General features: G+C 50.3%; 1 protein-coding gene across 3 annotated transcripts in view; it reads right to left on the reverse strand.

Annotated features, from left to right (window-relative positions):
* CABIN1 (calcineurin binding protein 1) overlaps positions 1-18,224 on the reverse strand; it is a 153,224-nt gene that overhangs the window by 78,288 nt on the left and 56,712 nt on the right. For all 3 annotated transcript variants that reach the window (XM_039223826.1, XM_039223829.1, XM_039223827.1), the window contains exons 20-26: positions 17,027-17,188; positions 16,040-16,246; positions 15,673-15,818; positions 12,107-12,368; positions 5,535-5,795; positions 2,055-2,206; positions 200-378 (exon numbers count right to left, since the gene is read on the reverse strand). In XM_039223826.1, the coding sequence (XP_039079757.1) occupies positions 200-378; positions 2,055-2,206; positions 5,535-5,795; positions 12,107-12,368; positions 15,673-15,818; positions 16,040-16,246; positions 17,027-17,188 (1,369 nt within the window). The remainder of the gene's footprint in view (positions 1-199; positions 379-2,054; positions 2,207-5,534; positions 5,796-12,106; positions 12,369-15,672; positions 15,819-16,039; positions 16,247-17,026; positions 17,189-18,224) is intronic.

The following is an 18,224-nucleotide window of genomic DNA, read 5'->3' on the forward strand; positions in this document are numbered from 1 at the left end:
AGGTGGCGACCCTGAGCATGTTTTGGAAGCACAGAATCACCGTGAGACCATGAGGTTAATGAACAGCCGCAACATTGCCCGTGTCACCCCAGACCCAGCACCCCCCCTCACCAAAACAAAGCGAATCATCACCCGAAGCACCCTCCCCCGTGATTGGCGTGCCGCCCTAGGCTGGCAGTAGGGAGAACAGGGACTGTACCGTCCGGCGTCGCCTGCTGGTGGGGTTTTTTACATTTGACGTAATCGTGGTCAATCGGAGTGGCTGTGTAAGGTGGGGATGTCAGACCTGGGCCAGAGGAGGAGGGGAGGGAGGCTCCGGGGCCCGGCAGTGTCCCAGCTGAAGAGTGGGAGTCCTCGTCCACCAGGCAGGCCTTCTCTCTGTAGGAAGATGGTTGGGGTGCAGATCAGAATCTCCATATCCTGCCGAATGGGACATGTGCTACTCTGAGACAGTGTCCTTCCTGACCACTGAACCCCATGCCATCTTCAAGGGCCTCCTCTGCCCTTCCTAGGTCCACTGCTCCCACACACCTCAGGTGACCTGCTCCTCTGGCTGGTGTCCCAAGTCCCAAGGTGTTGAAGGAGCTGCCCCCATGGCATGCCCTTGGGCTGCAGCCCCCAAATGGCCACCACCCAACCATCTCAGGTCGCAGCGAGACTACAGCGGAGCTGACAAGCCCTTCCTCGGAAGCACCCACCCCACACCCTTCCAAACCCAACTCAGCACCCTTCCGTGTGATGCCTGAGGCCTGGTAGATTTAATTCCCAACAAGATGCAGAAAGAGAAAACATCTGGATTTACTGCAAGCTCCCATGTGTACAAGCATATCTACTGCTGAACAAAAAACTCAGAAACACCTGACATGTTCCATCAAAATAGCTAGAGAAAACGTGATACACCCATGCTATGGAATAATACATAGCCAGAGACTATTGGTAGCCTCTAGAAAGAATGGAGTGAATGGGGTACTATCTCTGTGGATTGGGTCCCAGACCCCTTCTCAGGGGAAACTCTAGAATTACACCTTCAGTAATTTGTTTCTATAAAATAAACGAAACCCTACAGTTGTATGTGTAAATATGTGTGTGTGTAAATACACAGCTAATTATTTAAGAAAATAAACTGTGAGTAATGGTTAATTCTGAAAAGGAAAGGGAATTTGTCACATTTTAGCTTATATGTTCATATATTGCCAAAATTTTCCATAACTAGAATATATGCATGTTTATTTGTATAATATAATAATTTAAAAAAATTATGATCAATAAAAGAGAACATCATTGTGACTAGAAAATGCACGTCTATAATTTCTAGGGCACACTGTATCTTCCTGGGTGACCTACCACACGCACACCCATCTCTCCCATAAGACAATGGGCCACAAGATGAGAGCCTGGGCACAGTTCTCTCGGGCACTTGGCTGAGCCCTGCACCATGCCCAGCCAGGCAGGCAGGGGCACAGAGATGGGGCAAGCTGAGCTGAAGCTCCGAGATGTGGATACCGGGGTAAAAGAACTCTGGGTCGCAATCAAGGGAAAGCCCAAGGGTTCTCTCTGCCCAGTGAGGGGACCACACCAGGGCCCTGGCATCCTCATGTTCTTTGGTACCATAGGAACTGTGCCTCTGATGCCCTTCCCTGTTTCTTAGGAGAATAGGCAGCAGACAGGCCCTCACAAGGCCCCCACTCTTGGAAAAGTAGCCAGGAATAAGAGTCTGCAACATGAAAACTGCTTTCCTAGAGTGTTCTGCACAGGACAGAGGTGTGCCCCAGTGGGGATGAGGAAGGAGCTGGCTTCTCTTTAGGGCCTGCCCCTGAGGATGGGGTGGCACCAGGCATGGCCCCAGTATGAGGTGACCTGGGATTGCACACTCAGCCTCTCCTTCTCAGATTCAACAGAAATACCATAGTCCAGCAACCAGGAGTCTCCAGATGAGTTCCAGAGACTCAGTGAGCTCCAGTTTACTGAGCAGCAACCCCCTGAGTGCCACCTTGCTGTAAATGAGCCATCAGGGTACAATGGGGTGAGCTGCTGGGTGAGGAGGTGCTACTCACTTCTCTGACGCTTTGGGCGTGTTCTTCTCCTCGCCCCTAGCAAAGGGTCCTTCTGCAGCCTCCTTCATGAAGTTGACCAGGACCTCTGCACTGACCCCAGAGTCGGGCTTTCCCAGGAGCTTCAAGATGGAAGCGTGGAGCCGGAAGTACACCTAGGAGAATCACACTTGGGTGTGAGCAGCCTTCCCAGCTGCACAAGCTAGTCCATTCCCCAGGCTTGTCAGCCACTTTGGGGCCCTGACCACAGAGACAGGCCACCACATACTGCCTTTTTTCATTCACTTTTAAACCAGCCAACCTATAACTCATTCAAAGCAAGCTCTGACAGTTAAAATGGACACAAACTCTCAGCATTCTAGCTTAAATGTTTAGCCAGTGACGCAGACAAGTGGTGGTGAGATAATGAGAGTGACCACCCTCAGCTCCGCTCACTGGGCACCTCCTCCCACCACAGCCCCTGCCACCGTGTGGCTCTCTACTGGCATCCATACAAGGTGAGCCTCCATGCCTGTCTCCCACCGCACTGCAGACTCCCTGAGGTGCAGAACTGCGGATTTCTGTGTGCCTGCCCCTGGGAAAGCCAGCTGCTGTAGGCTGGAGGAGCTTGCCCAGTAGGTGAGGGGCGAGGGGTAGGAGGCACGCTGCATCATTCAGGACCTGTGCTTTTCTTCATTTCCTTAAGTCGTCACCATAATCCTCCATGTCTGAGGGAAGATGCCCAAATCCCCACAGCCAGGAAAGCCCAGGGCCACGTCTCTGGGTCTGCCCTGCCCTCTACTGCTCCCGAGTAAATGCCACATCGTGCACAAGCACCTCTATAGGACACCTCGTCTGACTTTCGCATCCACCGGTGGGTGCAGTGTGGGTTCCTGCCTGTGGCACAGACTCCCACAGGTGGCACAAAGGGTGTTACGAGGGCTGGGAACCCCTCTGGCTGCAGGCCCTGATGAACCAGCCTCCCCTTGCCCAGAGGTGACTCTCGAGACCATGGACCTTGGACGCTGCCAAGCATCATGCAGGTGAGATTGCCAGGGGGCATGGCCCAGGCAGCATTCTCAAGGGGGCATCCTGGACAGAGGGGCCCACACTCAGAACCCCTCCACTGCTAGCCCTCCTGTGGCCCCAAGTAATCAGCCCCAGCAACTGCGTTTTCAGGTGCAGAAAACCTCTGGGGCACCTACACATGCCCAGGTGGCCCTGCTGGAGGAGCACCAAGTATTCAATTGGCAAAGTTTGACCAAGTGGCAGGTTAAGTATTTTGAATCCGGGTTCAACAGCAGAGGTGAGTTTTCACCAAGGCACGGGTAACATCTTAAGAGAAATGTCATTTTTAAAGTAAAATATCCACATGTTGCAGCTGAGTGTCCGTTCTCCTGAGTTCAGCATTCTCATGGTGCACTAGGCCTCAATTCCTCACCTGGAAGTCCCTGGACCCGAGGGGCACACCATCCTGCCTGCTCATTGGTTCTGTCAGGCAGCAGCAGAAGCCAAAAGTCAAAGAAACTCCATGGAGGAAAAATAGAGTTGCCATTTTCCTGAGGGCTGGGCTAACTCCCACACGGGTTTGGTGCTGGCCAGAAGTGCTGCAAGACAGCCCTGGGTGCAGGGGATCTGGCCCCAACTGCTGCTGACTGATTTAGGGCGGGTCACACTAGGCCTCTGGGCCTCAGCCTTCTCAGCCCGAGTGTAAAGCACGAAAGAGCGGTGGTGGGAAGGACGTAGGGCTTGGGGCTGAGAATGACAGCAACCAGGAAGCTGAAGATGTGCTCAGTACAAAAGTGAACTACCACACTTTACCATGAACCCTATGAATACAGCCCCTGAAAAGCTGCTGTCAACCACTCAGCAGGAATCATTTTTCAAAGGCAAATTTTTATAAATGAGACTTTTTTGCTTGCTCACACAACCAAATATTGGAAAGAGAATACTAACATGGCTGAGGGAAAACAGACATGCTAATTGATCAGTATAACCTTTCAGGGACACAAGACAATATGGACGCACCATTAAATGACCCTTGAAAATACCCCTGTTAAGTGCTCCCCGATATGCATGCAAGGCCAGGCCCTGCCTGCACCCTGTCGAGAAAGAAGTGGAAGAGAAGTGCACCCTGTGCTGGGCTCTACACTGACAGTGTAGAGCCTGCTTGGGATTCTCTCTCCCTCTCTCTCTCTGCCCCTCCCCTCTCTATCTCAATCTCTTGCACGCGCTTTCTCTCTCTCTCTCAAGATAAGTAAACTTTTTTAAAAAATGCCAGTTGTAAAATGGAATGAAAATGTTACTATGTATCTATATGTTAATAAGGGGAAAATCTAGAAAGATAAATACGTGCCCAAACTGTTAACAGGGATCACTGGGTTAGGAGGATAAGATCATTAGGGACTTTAGCTTCTTATTTTAAACACTTCTGAATGTTTGATAGGCACCCGGGGGGCTCAGACGGTTGAGTATCTGACTTCAGTTCAGGTCATGATCTCATGATCATGGTTTGTGGGTTTGAGCCCCATGTTGGGCTTTGTACTGCAGTTGTGGAGCCTGTTTTGGATTTTCTGTCTCCCTCTCTCATTATCTCCCCAGCTCACACTCACTCTCTCAAAAAATAAACGTTAAAAAATTTTTATTTTAAATACTTCTGAACGTTTGATTCTTATATATATTTTAACTATGAATAAGTGTTAATTTTATAATTAGAAAAAAATATACATAAAGGCAGACAAGGCATAATAGCAAGCAGATTCTATCCTAAACTCCAAGAAGCTTTCTGGGCACACGGGACTGGCAGGCGCTGGGCACCCAGCCTCAGAAAGGGCAAAGCTAAAGTGCTCAGGAAGCAGCGAGTCCTGGGCCAGGCCTAGCACATCTGAATCCTCACCTGCATTTCCTCTCTACAAAACGTGCTGGCTGCTTCCTCCCAGCCTGCCTCACAGGACTGCCCTGAGCATCAGGGAGAGTGAGGTGTTAAGTGTCCCAGAAATCATAAAACCAAATTAAACAACTGCTCTTCTCTTGAGGAGGAGCGCTAGACCCAAATCTGGGGTCAAGAAAACAGGCTACTCCCACGGCCCTGTCCTGCCAAGCTGGGTGCTCTAGGCACACCCTGTGGCCTTGCCAGGGACAAGGGCACCTAGTCTCCTCCTGCCACCCTGCAGTGTAGATGCCCTGGACATGGGGAGATGCTGTGCTGCACTGATGTCATCATCGAGTCAGGTTTTCAGAACCTGCATGTGCAAAGGAGGAAAGATGATTTTCTTCTGAGAGATACGAATAAAATGGTCCCCTCCCAGAAACGATAGTAAGCACCCCTGAAAAGGGAGAGGAAAGGCTGCTTTAATTTAATTGCACACAAAGCTGCTGAACACAGTGAAGTTTCCAATGGCCTGCATGAGAGTCACTGGGACCTCAAGCCCCATCCCCAGGGAGAGAGAGAGAGACTGGCCCAGTCCCGCCCTGCTTCCCTGCCCTAGGCCAGCACAGTGTCACCTCCAGGGCCTCCATGGCCAACTCAGGTGGGTTGTGGTAGTGGATCTTCTTGGGGTAGCGGGCGGCCTCTTCATGCAGGTAGTGGCCGGCCTGTCTGTAGTGCAGCAGGTACACCGCAGGAGGCTGCTGCTGCTTCTCAGCGACCTTGCCCAGCATGTAGTGGATGAGCCACTCTTCCTCGTCACCATCGCCCTCGCAGCGGGCCGCCGACGTGAAACAGTGCCTGGCTGTCTCCAGCATGCTGTCGCGCCGGCCCTCCATCTGGAACAAGACCACAAGACTGGGCTGGGCTTAGCCCATGGTCTGAAACTGCACAGGATAAGTCCCATAGGAAGCCCCACTGCCTTCCTTGCAAATTTATCATCCTCCCAACGACCCTAAGACACAGAAGTGTTATCGCCATTACGTTGCTGAGGACAGAGTGTGGAGAGGCCTAGAGACTGCCCCCACCAAAGTACACATCAAGTAAGGCACAGAGCTGGACTGAAACTAGGTTGCCTCATCTCAACTCCAGTGTCCTTTCTTTTATTGCCACCCCCTCCCCCAGGACACAGTTTAGGAGTTTATGAAGTACCTACTGTTCCCCTTCTAAAGGTCCCAACTACAAACCTCACTGTAGCTGCAGTGAGGCCCTGTGCCTGGGAAGGGGAGACAGCATGAGGCTGCCAGGAGAGCAGCTGAGAATGCCAAGAGCCAGTGCCAGTGTTCTGATGAGCCCCAACACCTACACGCAGTGAGCACTTCTCTCGCCTGCACACTAAGGGCGGCAAGCAGAGCTAGACAGGGGGTGTACCACCAACACCCAGCAACACAGCACTGGAGAGGATGTGCACCCCTGGGGCGCCACGGGATGGGACTTCCCACCCTGTTCTCTGCACCCTTCCAGAAGAACCCTACAAAAGGGCAGATTCTTGAGCCCCACCCAAGACCCACTGCCTTGGAACCGTGCCTGCAGCCACCCTCTCACACACTGAAAGGTAGAAACAGCTAGGAGAGAACAATGAACCTCTAAGATGCCTTCCAACTTTTTCCAGTCCCTGTATAAGGGCTATCGGCCAGCACCTAGGTGTTATCGACATGGGAGGTCAGCCAGCAGGTACATGCACGCCTCCATCCCAGAGCCCCTGGGCTAGGAGCTGGACCGAACTCTGACTGTGTGGGGTCCCAGGGTCAGCTGTTCCCAGCACCGCAGCTCTTTAGGCCCACATCTCTATGGCCCTAGCTCAGAGGCAGGACGGCTGTGACCGCTTCTAGACTCATCTCAGGGGCCAGAGGAGGGGAGAGGTTGCAGGCACCGAGCTCTACCAAGGGTGTTGCCTGCAGCCTGTGAGAACAGTATCCATGTCCCACTGTAGCAAAAGCCCTGGTACAACACAAAGCAGCCTGGTGCTATCCAAGTGCTCTGCCAAACACTTCTTGGGAAAGAAAATTTATCACCTAGGGATGCCTGCATAGCTCAGTTTAAGCGTCCAACTTTTGGTTTTGTCTCAGGTCATAATCTCATGGTTTGTGAGTCTGAGCCTCATATCAGGCTTTGTGCTAACAGTGTAGAGCCTGCTTGGGATTCTCTTTCTCCACCTCTATCTCTGTCCTTCCCTTGCTTGCTCTGTCTCTCTCAAAATAAATAAATAAACTTAAAAAAAAAAAAAAGGAAATTACCACCTAAGAATCATGAGACCATCAATGGCGGGGCAACTGAGTGGCTCAGTCAGTTCTGAGCATGACTCCTGATTTCGGCTCAGGCTGTGATCTCAGGGTCATGAGATCGAGCCCCGCATTAGGCTCCACACTGAGCATGGAGTCTGCTTAAGATTCTCTGTTTTTTCCTCTGCCCCTCTCCCCTGCTAGCACTCTCTCTCTAAAATAAAAATAAATAAAAGGAAAAAGAAAAGAGACCATCAATGAGTGAGATACAATAGAAAGAAACACAGTATAGGACCAGAACACAGCACAAGCCAAGAGGCTCCATCATACCCTCCACAATGAGATTTTGTAGCAGATCTAAGTATAAGGCAAACACTTCAATGAAGTCTTATTCTGACTGCTCTGTAGCTATGTGGCCTTAACCAAGTCACTAGCCCTCTGCCCACCCAGCTCTGCCACTAAGGGTCATACAGCCAGCTACTGAGACAGGAAAGGCAACTGTGAAGAGCTCCATTTGGACTGGCACTTAGCACCTAAAGGCCAAGACCCTCCCTGCCGCACCTAAAGCACATGCTGCCAGAGTTCCTGTCCTTGGTAGGTGTGCCAGTCAGAACACTTCAGACACAACAGGAGGGATGGCCACTGAGGGCCCACCATGTTCCAGAGCTCTGCCAGACACCTTCACACCTCCTCTCCATCCAAGAGCAAGATGTACACTCTCTGCTGTGCCACCTCATTCACTCTGTGGCCAGGGTCCCTGGCCCAGGGCCAGCTCATAAGAGGGACTAAGGAGATGTCAATTCGTACAATACTGCCATACACAAGGAATGCACAGCCCACTTACAACCAAAACCACAGCAGAGACATCAAGTTCCTACCTCAGGACACACAGTTAGAAGGCTCTGGCTCCAAAGCCCCTCCTGCTGCCTGAGAATGGACAACAAGGGAAACCATTGGTTTTTCTAAAACAGACACCTTTGGCAAGTTTGTAGGCAGAAGCTGAAGTGCACAGCAGCTTAAATAGCTAGTAACATGTGCCCTACAGCTCATCTGATCAGACACAATAAACCCAAACATAGCTCTAGCAACCATGGGCTATGTCCCCATGACATACTTCATAGTAGGAAACTGCCTTGCCAGAGATGGAAAACAAGGAGGCCGTAGGGCAGCACTGCGAGGCAATGTTCATCCTGAGCAACAATGCAAAACCTCCTTCCTCCCTGCCTGCTGGGACACCTGCATGCCTGGTTGATTTCCATCTCTCTCCTGCCACCACCTTACATCCCGGGAAGAAGGCCTGGGAGCCCTGTTTCAGACCCTGAGCTACCTGGGCCAATGGCTTCCATTGACTCCAAATGGAGTTCAGCCACAGAGGCCATGAGCTATGCAGGAGAAAGAACAGGCAAGGGGAAGAGGTGTGCAGGGAGTCAACCTCAGTCTCCTGTCTGTTGCTCACTCTCTGTCTTCCCTGCCCCTTCCTGGGGAAGTCACAAGTTCCCTCCTTTAGGGGAGGTCTACAAATGAAACCTTCAAGTGCCAATGGCAGAAAAGGAACTCTGACTTCTCATATTTACTTCCTGGAAAACCTCTATTCTGCTAAATCCCACTGGGTATCACTGGTGGAGGATTAGAGAAAGAATCCCAAGGTCTGTGCTCTACCCACGCCACTGAGTCCTGGTGGAGGATAAGAGTCAGTGCTCCTGATGCTGCCAGAACCCACTTCCCAGCCTGCTCAGCCCTGGGGCCACTGCACTAAAAACAGAAGGGAGCGAGGGGTCCCTGTGCAGGGTAGTCACCATGTAACAGGGCAGCATGGCAGGGGTAGAGCTCAACAAGGTGCTGAGTGAAAAGGAAGTTCAATGCCATACACAACATGACAACATTTAGGCTAGAAGAAAAGAACAGATAAATCATGGCATTCTTTCTAGGAGGATACACAAGAAACTGTATTTTTTTTTTAAGTCTGCAAAGATACAAGCCTCACTGTAGGTTGTTCTGAAGCAGGAGTGAAATGACTCAATGGTGTGTGGGGCGGGGGGGAGGTGGAGGGACGGTAGTACAGCAAAAAGGTTTTAGCTTTGTCCTTACTGTTGCAATTATTTTAAAGAAGGTGTTTCTTTGTATAATTGAAAAGTAGTTTCTATAAAGGTTAAACAACGATCATGCTGCTCTTCTCTTGCCCATTTTCTTCCAGGGTTTGGTCCAGTCACAGAACTTGACACCTGTCTCTGGTCAGCTGGTTAGCAGGGTCCCCCGTGGCCACACTGCCCTTCCCTCCACCTGTGTCCTCAGCCACTGGTGCCAGGACTGTCCCCTGGATGCTGTATGTAAACCACCCAGGGACTTTGTTAAAGTGCAGCTTTTGACTGTGAGTCCCTGATGCAGCCTTTTAATAAGCTCCCCACCCCCTCGTATCTCCCAAAAGAGGTTCTAATGCCCAGTCAGGTGTGGGAGCCACTGCCCTCGCTGACCTATAGGGTTCATGCACTTGGGCAGAAAAAGAGAGGGAAAAACCTTAGGGCCAAGGTGCCCAGGGTCTGGAACCCTGAGACAACCGTCCTGAGCTCAGGTGGCAGTGATACCCAGACTCATGGGAAGAAAGTGAGGTCACTGACATTCCTAAATAATAGCCCCAGGTGGTGCCTCCAGCTTGCCCTCGTCAAGCGTGGTGTCATGCAGAGATTGCAAAATGTGTGGAAACAGTGGCATAGCCTTTTAAGGCTTTCTTCCCAAAGCGTATTGCAGAGCACACTGATGTCCCTGATGTCCGGGAGGACTCTCTGTGGGAAATCTGAGCCCCAACCCCAGCTGTCGACAGGGCGACAACAGTCATCACAGCAGGGGAACGTTCACATGAAGCCTGTGCTCTTATAGCACATCCACCCAGCATTTTCACTGAAGTCCTTTCCCATCCAGCTCATTTCATTTTGTAGTCTGTCTCTTGCTGACTTTCACATCGAGTCTGACGGTATAATGCACATCTATTGCAAAGTTAAAACTGCAAATTTTGCAAAAGATGTGGGATTTCATGAAGCTGATGAAAGTAATGTGGGCAAAGCCTTTGCACATGAACACCAGGCACAATTAACATGGTTGACAACCACCCAAAGGGAGGACTGCTGGTCAGGGAAGAGACCGCAACATACACTTCAAAGGCACAAAGGCCTCAGAGAATCATGGGAGAAGGAAATAACTCTCGAATAATTTTGCAAAAGTAGCTGTCGAAATTTATGCTGCCAAGGTGAAGGGGTGTCATAGCATGCTATCATAAATTATTTGAAAATTAAGCTCCCCCCAAACCAATTAGACTCAATCATTCTAATGTTTCATTTGAAGAATTAACACATTTTTGTGATCACCAAAGCCCTAGTAATATAAAATTTAGGAGTTATTTTCATTATTATGTAATTACTAAGATAAAGTCCCAATTACACTGTCACTAGAGTAACTGAGCCCCACTGTGAGTGGATTCCCACTGTGACCCTTTGCTAGTGCTGACTGCCCTCAAACAGCAGCCCCTTCCCCTCTTATCTGTGCTGCTGGGTAGGAATGTCGCCCATGGAAGGGTGACACTTATGTTATTATTACACTCTCATTTATGTTTTACTTTTTTTTTTTATGCGGGGGGGAGGAGAGAATAAGCAGAGGAGTGGCAGAGAAAGAGGGGGACAGAGGATCCAAAGTAGGTTCTGTGCTGACAGCAGACAGCCCAGTACGGAGTTTGATCTCACAAACTGTGAGATCATGACCTGAGATGAAGTTGGACATTTAACCAACTAAGCCACCCAGGAGCCCCTCATTTATGCTTTTCCATACCAATTGAATTTTTAACACCAAGGACACCTCACTGTCGTAAAATATCAGTAAAAGCAACAAAGAGTTGTTACCTCTTTGCAGCACAGGACTAGGACTTCCCCTACTTAGCGCAATGCCAGAAGGCCAGGATCACCATGAAGCCAAGGATTCTGGGAGCCTGTGACCTGCCTCTGAAGGGTGGCAGGTGTCAGGATAGGGGGCTGGGTATAACAACAGAAGCCTACTCTCAAGGACATAGGGGCTATCAGGGGACAGTGGTGGCATAGCTATAGCTGAGAGCGCTTCACTGACCAGTCTTCTCTCATTGGGTTCCCTCAACAACCCAAGGGGAGTATGAAGAAGGCCATCATCTCATTTGGGTTTTGACCACATTTGATCACTATAAAAAACAGGCCCCTTCAGCACTCTGCTCTCCTAGGAAACCCTTCTAGATTGTGTCATCTTACTGCCACACCATACTTAAAAATGCCATGCGGCTCCTTCACTTCCAACTGAAGGAGCCAAGGGTGCCCTGCTCAACACAGCCCGCAGGCCAGACACCCAGCTATCTACTCTAGGGGAGCTCCCTACCAAGATGGACTTCAAAATTTCCAACACTGTGTCAGAGATTTCACAAGGACTCAAGAAGTTCCCCAGAAGGGAACAGGGAAGGGGCGTCTGGGTGGCTCAGTCAGTTAAGGACTGGCTCTCGATCTCAGCTCAGGTCTTGGTCTCAGGGCTGTGAGTTCAAGCCCCACATAGGGCTCTACACTGGGCATGAAGCCTGCTTAAGAAATAAATAAAATAAAGTAAAATAAAACATGAAGGGAACAGGAAAGAGACAGCTACTTCTGGTGGCCAACACCCCTTCTCTTCCTCCCAACTGCTGGAAAACTGATGGCTGACCAGCCAGATCATAAGACTCTGGTCCTGAATTCACCAATACCAGACTGGGCGTCTAACAACCAGGGACTAAGCTGTCACTGACCACAGTATGGCTTCAGTCTCACAAGAAGAATCATCCGTGAGCTCTCAGCACGGTTGTGAGGACAAGAGCAAAAACCAGACAGGACAGGACTTTGCCACCTGAGGGCACCTGGGTCGGACGACAGCTCCCCACAGAACCCCCTTACCTGCTGCACGAGCTCAGGGGGCAGCTCAGCTCTCCATTGCTTCAGCTGGCGTGAGGCGAAGGAGTGCAAGGCATAGGACATGGTGCCATACTCAATCCACAGGGACAGGTTGGAGCTGTCGATCTCTAGGGCCCGCCTGAAGCAGTTCAGGACAGGCGTGGCATGCTTCCAGATGGGCCCATCGCTCTTCAGCTCATTGGAATTCAGCTTGTCTTGAATGCGACTGGCCCGGGCCAGGGCCATGCCCGCCCAGGAATCAAACCTGCAGTCATGACAGAAGTGCCAGTAAACACACCACTGCCCTTACAGCACTACAGACATGGTGGCCTGGGCAAGGCACTCCCCAGAGGAGTGATCCCCGGCCATGGCACAGAGCTCAGCTCCACCACTCATGGACTCCATGTTTCTGAGCTATGAAATATGGCTGAGAAAATCCATGTCAAGAGAGCCGAGCTACTGAGATGCCACAAAACATGTATTTTAGGTCATTTAGCATCTTGCAGGTACTCATTAAGTGCTCTAAGAGAACCCCAGAGACTTGAGCCCAAACTATGCTCACCAGCATGGTGAGCTCTTGGACTCTGCTCCCCTTTGGTTTCCTACTTGGAGGGGTTACCCAAAGAATGTCTCTGATGGAAAGGAAAAGGAGTACTTTACAAGGCATGGCCCATCCAATGTGACAGGGAGGCTCCCACCCAGCTGCCACCTCACCTAACCCTGCACTGGTAGCACCTGCCATCAACACATTCACTGACCAAAAGCATGGGGCAGCCAAGACCCTGAAAACACTGCCATGTAGTTTCTACATGGCTCTCCTCTGGGACCTTGATCAGATCCTGCCCTGCCCAGCACAGTTCCCAGAAGCAATACAGAGAGCAAGGGGACCACAGGATGGCTGAGACTCTACTGCTTTGAGATTGCCTGAAAGAAAGTGGTGGGAGAAATGCAGAAGGTTCTCTGTGATGATGATGAAGGCCAAGACGATTTCTGGGCACTTGGGAGAGTGGAATTTCCTGAGTGCAAGTACAACAACAGAATAGTGCAAGTACAACAACAGAATAGACAGCAATCACATGATAAATGCTACCCTCAACATGACCACAAGGTCACATTCTTGACCCTCTGCTACCGTAACTTTAAAACTGACCAACTAGCTTCCTGGACTATCTTTGACAGTCCTCCAGGTGTGGTAAGGGCTGAACAGACTTGTGAAGCTCACACGTGCTTCAGTTGTACTCCAGGCGCCCAAAGATGAGAAAGTATGAGCAAAGGAGCAGTGAGGTCTGAAGCCTTAAGTGGTGACAGGGAATAGCAAAAATGAAGGTTTCGGCCCCTGTGTGGAGACCCTGAGTGTACCCTTTCCTCCTCAGGGCCTAGGATCCGGGGCTCTGATCAGGTCACCCTGGGGGTGGAAGCACAGGGGTGGGAGTCAAGCTCCCCTCCAAATGGTGGGAACGCTGTCAGGGACTTTCTTCCAGGGTTAGCTCCTTCCACATTAAAGGTTTCCCCTCTTAATTCCTCCCAGGATGCCTTTGGCAATCCCCTTAGCCCTTGCCTCATGGTGTGTGTCCATATAGCCGCATGAGTATCAAAATGGAAATCACTATCGCCACAAATAGAAGCAACCAAGAACACAGACACATCATCACAAAAACTCAAAATGCTCCTTTGTGTGTCACCAAAAGCCAAGTTCTGACATGGGTTATTGATTCTCACAGAGCAGTGAACAACCCACACTGGGGGAGTGCTGACCCACAGGGACACTGGTGAGCCCAAGCAATGCCAGCAATGCCATGAACTCAGGAGGAAGGGGCGTCCAGAGCCCGTGCTCTGGGCTCATACTCATGCAGGGCAGGCCTGCTCCCAGCACTGGGCTCAGAGTTGTTTCTTTGGCAGAGGGATGAGCTGTATTGGGACCGATTCCCATCTTGCCCCAGCAAATGCCACTCTATGAAATGCCTGGCCAAGGTGGCCCAATCCCAGCTGAGCATGCAGATGGAATGGTGAACAGAGGTTGAGAAAAGCTGTTGCTAGCATTCTCACAGACTCTGTTTTCCCACAGGGACCACCAACACTGTTGCCAGAACACTTCACCAACACCCAGCTGTCTGTCATGGGCTTTACCTGTACCTAGCAGGCTCTGAAGGTTTAAAGAAAAGGCCAGTATCCAAACTTCCATCTTAGCTAGCACAGAAGATGGGACTGAGCCCAAGTCTTCCCTGACATCTGCTTGTGAGGGCCAGAATGAAGGAGGGTCAGGATTAGGCCACCAAGTTCCTCCTGGCCCTGGGGCCAGTCCTCACAGGGCACCCCACCTCTATGGCAGGGCTCTCAGCAGGCCAAGCCTGACAGATCGACACTCTCTGAACTGGTGCATGTACAAGTGGGAAGGAGGCCCAAAGGAGCTGTCATGAACCTCACCTCGTAACCCAAAGTGCTGCTGGGTGGGAGGTGTCACGTAGGCTCCCACCTCCCCATGGACAGATTTGATCTTATCACCCTCACTTTGCAGACATGGAGGCAGCGGTGCAAAGGAGGGGACTCCTCACTGTCTAGAGCGGGAGCACTCAGCCAGACTGATCATGGATCTCCTGTACCAAACTGGTCCACAGTGACCCCAGAGAGAACATCCAGGGCCACTGATACATGGCTCCCTGCCTGGAGGAAAACACGATGAGCAACAGGGGGTCTGGGAGAACCTTTCCCACAAGTTACAGAAGTTGTGTAAACTGGTTTCTCTACTCAGATCCCAGCTCCTCTCCCCTGGGCCAGGTGGGTCCTGACAAGATGGAGCTCTGTGGTTTCCCCTGAGGATGGGCAGCCTCTGTGATCTGGTCCCTGAGTACTTTACCTACAGATACCACTCTGGACCCTTCAGACACAAGGCTTACCTCCTAGGGCTGGAGGCCATGAGAAAATGTTTCCTCTCAATCAAATGAGTCAGACTTCATAAGCTTAGCAGAGTCCTTTCAGGATAAAAATGCCAACCATTACAGTTTAAGAAAAAGCCACCAGGGCTCAGTGGGAAGAAAGTACAAGCCTCATGTACAAAAGGCTCTCCTACTTTTACTGTCACGACAAGTGCTACTGCCAACACTGTACTGCATCAGAGCAAGGAAAGAGAACTCCTGGCTTGAGTATGTCTATTACCTTCCCCTGACCCCAAAATAAGGAAAGAACCATTAACCAAAGACACACAATACACATCAGCCCACTTCCCAGGACCAGCAGCCAGGAAAGGAGGTAGCACACAACCAGCAGGATGGAGCCAGATGGCACCTTCTTGCCTCCTGGCCTGGATCCAGATGGACACCTCAGACCTTCTCTGATGCCAATGCTCATCCCAGGCATCTTCTGGAAGGAAGCCTTTTCCACAGCTCTTCTTTTTATGAAGAACCTGCCTCTTGCCTTTCTTAGTAGCTGCAGAGTGCTAACCATACTTTCTCATTCCTTTTCCCCTGGTCTCTTTGCTATGGCAGGGAAACCCCAAACTGGCCCAGTAAAGAGTTTGCTGAACTGGGGTCACCCCAGCCCTCCCTGCTTGGCCCTGTGCCCAGGTCACTGACCTGTTGGGGCAGATGCAGATGTCATGCATGTAGAACTTGATGGCCTTAGACTGCTCCTTGTTTTTGAAATGGTAATCAGCCAGTAGGTAGTAGAGCTCATTCACCACCGGAGGGGAGGGGTCAGCCCCTTCTGGGAGGCAGGGCACCTGGCAGGTGAGGGAACAAGGATAAGGGGAGATGGGGTCAGAGTCTCACATGTGACCAGTAATGCTGCAAACCCAGGACCATTCACATTAGTACAGGACAGATACTAGGTTTCTCATGGCCCTGACTTCTGGTACATAGCAAGGAAAGAAGCTAATGTGCAGGAGCAGCAGTGCCGGAGGGAAAAATGATGGGACACAGCCCCACCACGCTCAGTTCCTACCTCAGCCGATGTCCCCTCAATGTAGGCAGAGACTTTGTCCAGGCTCAGGGCCGGCCTTTCTGTGCGGGGCACAATGGTGGCGATTCTCTTCAGAAGGTTGGCCAAGTCAGCAGACACAGTGCTGGTCTTGTAGCTGTCAAATTCAGGAAGGGTCTTGGGCTTAAAATACTCAAACATAAACAGGGCATCCTCCCATATAAGGTCCACCTTGAGAAAAGACAGAAAGGAGATCATAGTGCAGTCAGGGTAAAGCAGAAAGGGAAAAGTTCTTCCATGGAAGTAATGCAGATGAGGTTATAATATATTAGAGGCTAGAAGAAGTCCTGTATACTTTAAAAAACCTGCATACCCACTGTAATTCCCAAATCCAAATGTCTGAAGAGCAGAAAAATGAACTGGCATAAGCCCGGCCTTTACAAAGACAAATGTTGGAAACTGAGGGCTGCACTCTGTGCGTCCACTTAGCTGAGCCAGAGGGTAGGTTCAATCACGAGTGGGCACTATGGCCAGGCCACTGACCCTCTCCTTGAGCTTCAGCCGCCCCACAGCTTGCTCTGCGCCAGGGTGGGTCTGCGTTCTACACGGGGCCACAGTGGAGGCCCTTCCCAAGGAGCTTACATTCAGGGGATAGAACTGGTAAGAATAAATGACAGTAGTGACAAGCCATGAGTGCTTGAAAATCAAACAACAAAAACAAACAAAAACGTCTAAGGAATTATTTGTATTATCCAAACTGGAAAAGGAAATCCTTTGAAAACTGCCACGCTGCACTTTTGAATGATTGCTCAACATTTACAAAGCTAGTTTTTGCGAGGAAAACACTTTCCCTATGATCAGACTACATCTGACCATGCTCTTGTTCTCTCGGGACAGCTCACTGCTAGAGCGGTGTGTCTGATGTCCTCCAGGAGTGCTTATGCCCCCACTTCTCTGAGCCCCACTCCCCAGGGCAGGGGCAGGTGCAGGGTCCCTGGGCAGCACCCTCACCTGCTGGGCCGAGTGCTCCTCCAGGTACCTGGCCTTGCTCTTCTTGCTAGGGAAGCTGTACAGGCAGTAGAAGCACTGCTCCAAGGCAGTCTCCAGCTCTTCCTTGTAGGGGTGTGTGTCTTCAGAGGTGGATGCTGCAAGCTCCTTCTGGAGGACTCGTACCTATGGCAGGCAGGAAGAGACGCCTGAGGAGAAGGCCCATAGTGTCCCGGGCACAGTGGGACCCCACGGAGACCACCACTCTATCAACTCTTAACCTGAGGAGGCCATGTCTCTCGGGCCTGCTTCCCAAAAGGGCCTGTTACCCCAACAGGAGCCATCCTGGGCCCAGCTCTGACAGTGACCAGAGTACCTGGCTTACCAAACTACCTTCCTGCCAGCACACCCAGTCAGTATCTATCAGCTGCTAGAAGGAGATATTATATGCCTTTTGGTAAGTTCTCTACTCACGTATTTGGCCATTTATTTGCTCCCCAAATATTAACCGAGCACCTCCTTATATCAGGCACAATGTGACATGGTTCCTGCTTTTAAGAAGCTCAGATTGAGGGACAGTAAATTAAACAGGTGGTTATAATGCAAATAGTAAATCCCATTAGGACTGAGGGAGTCTCTCTCAGACAAAACATCAGTAAGGATTCCAGAGGATGTAAACAACACAGTCAACAAGTGACGTATCTATGAAGATTAGCTTTGATGGCTATTGTTATGCCCAACTGTTACCAGATACACATTCTTTTCAAGCATCCATGAGCTTTTTTGCCAAAACCAGACAAAAAGCACATCTCAACAAATACTAAAGATATAATTACACACCATACCCTCAGAAAATAAGTCAGTAAAAGGAGAAATCAGTATATAAAGGTAGCAAAGACCACAGGTGACCAGAGGTCAAAACATGGCATGCAGCTAAAAATGTACTTGAGGGAAAACTTATAACCTTCAGCACGTGTACTAAGAAGAGTGAACATTGCCACTGAGTGGCCATCTAAGCACAGTGTAGTTTCAGGTTGATAAGCACAAGGCTTTTTCCACAGGCTTCACGCATACATATAATACTTATATCCTAATAAAAGGAAGAAGTTACTTGAAGGGCACTTTATACACCATGTCATTTCAAACAATTCAGCAAATATCTTTTCACATAAGCTTTTATATGTAAGTTTGTAAACACATCTTAAGGCTAGGAAGATGTTAC

This window comes from Hyaena hyaena, unplaced genomic scaffold (genome assembly GCF_003009895.1).
Source record: "Hyaena hyaena isolate Hyena2069 unplaced genomic scaffold, ASM300989v1 scaffold_1462, whole genome shotgun sequence".
Lineage (NCBI taxonomy): Eukaryota > Metazoa > Chordata > Mammalia > Carnivora > Hyaenidae > Hyaena > Hyaena hyaena.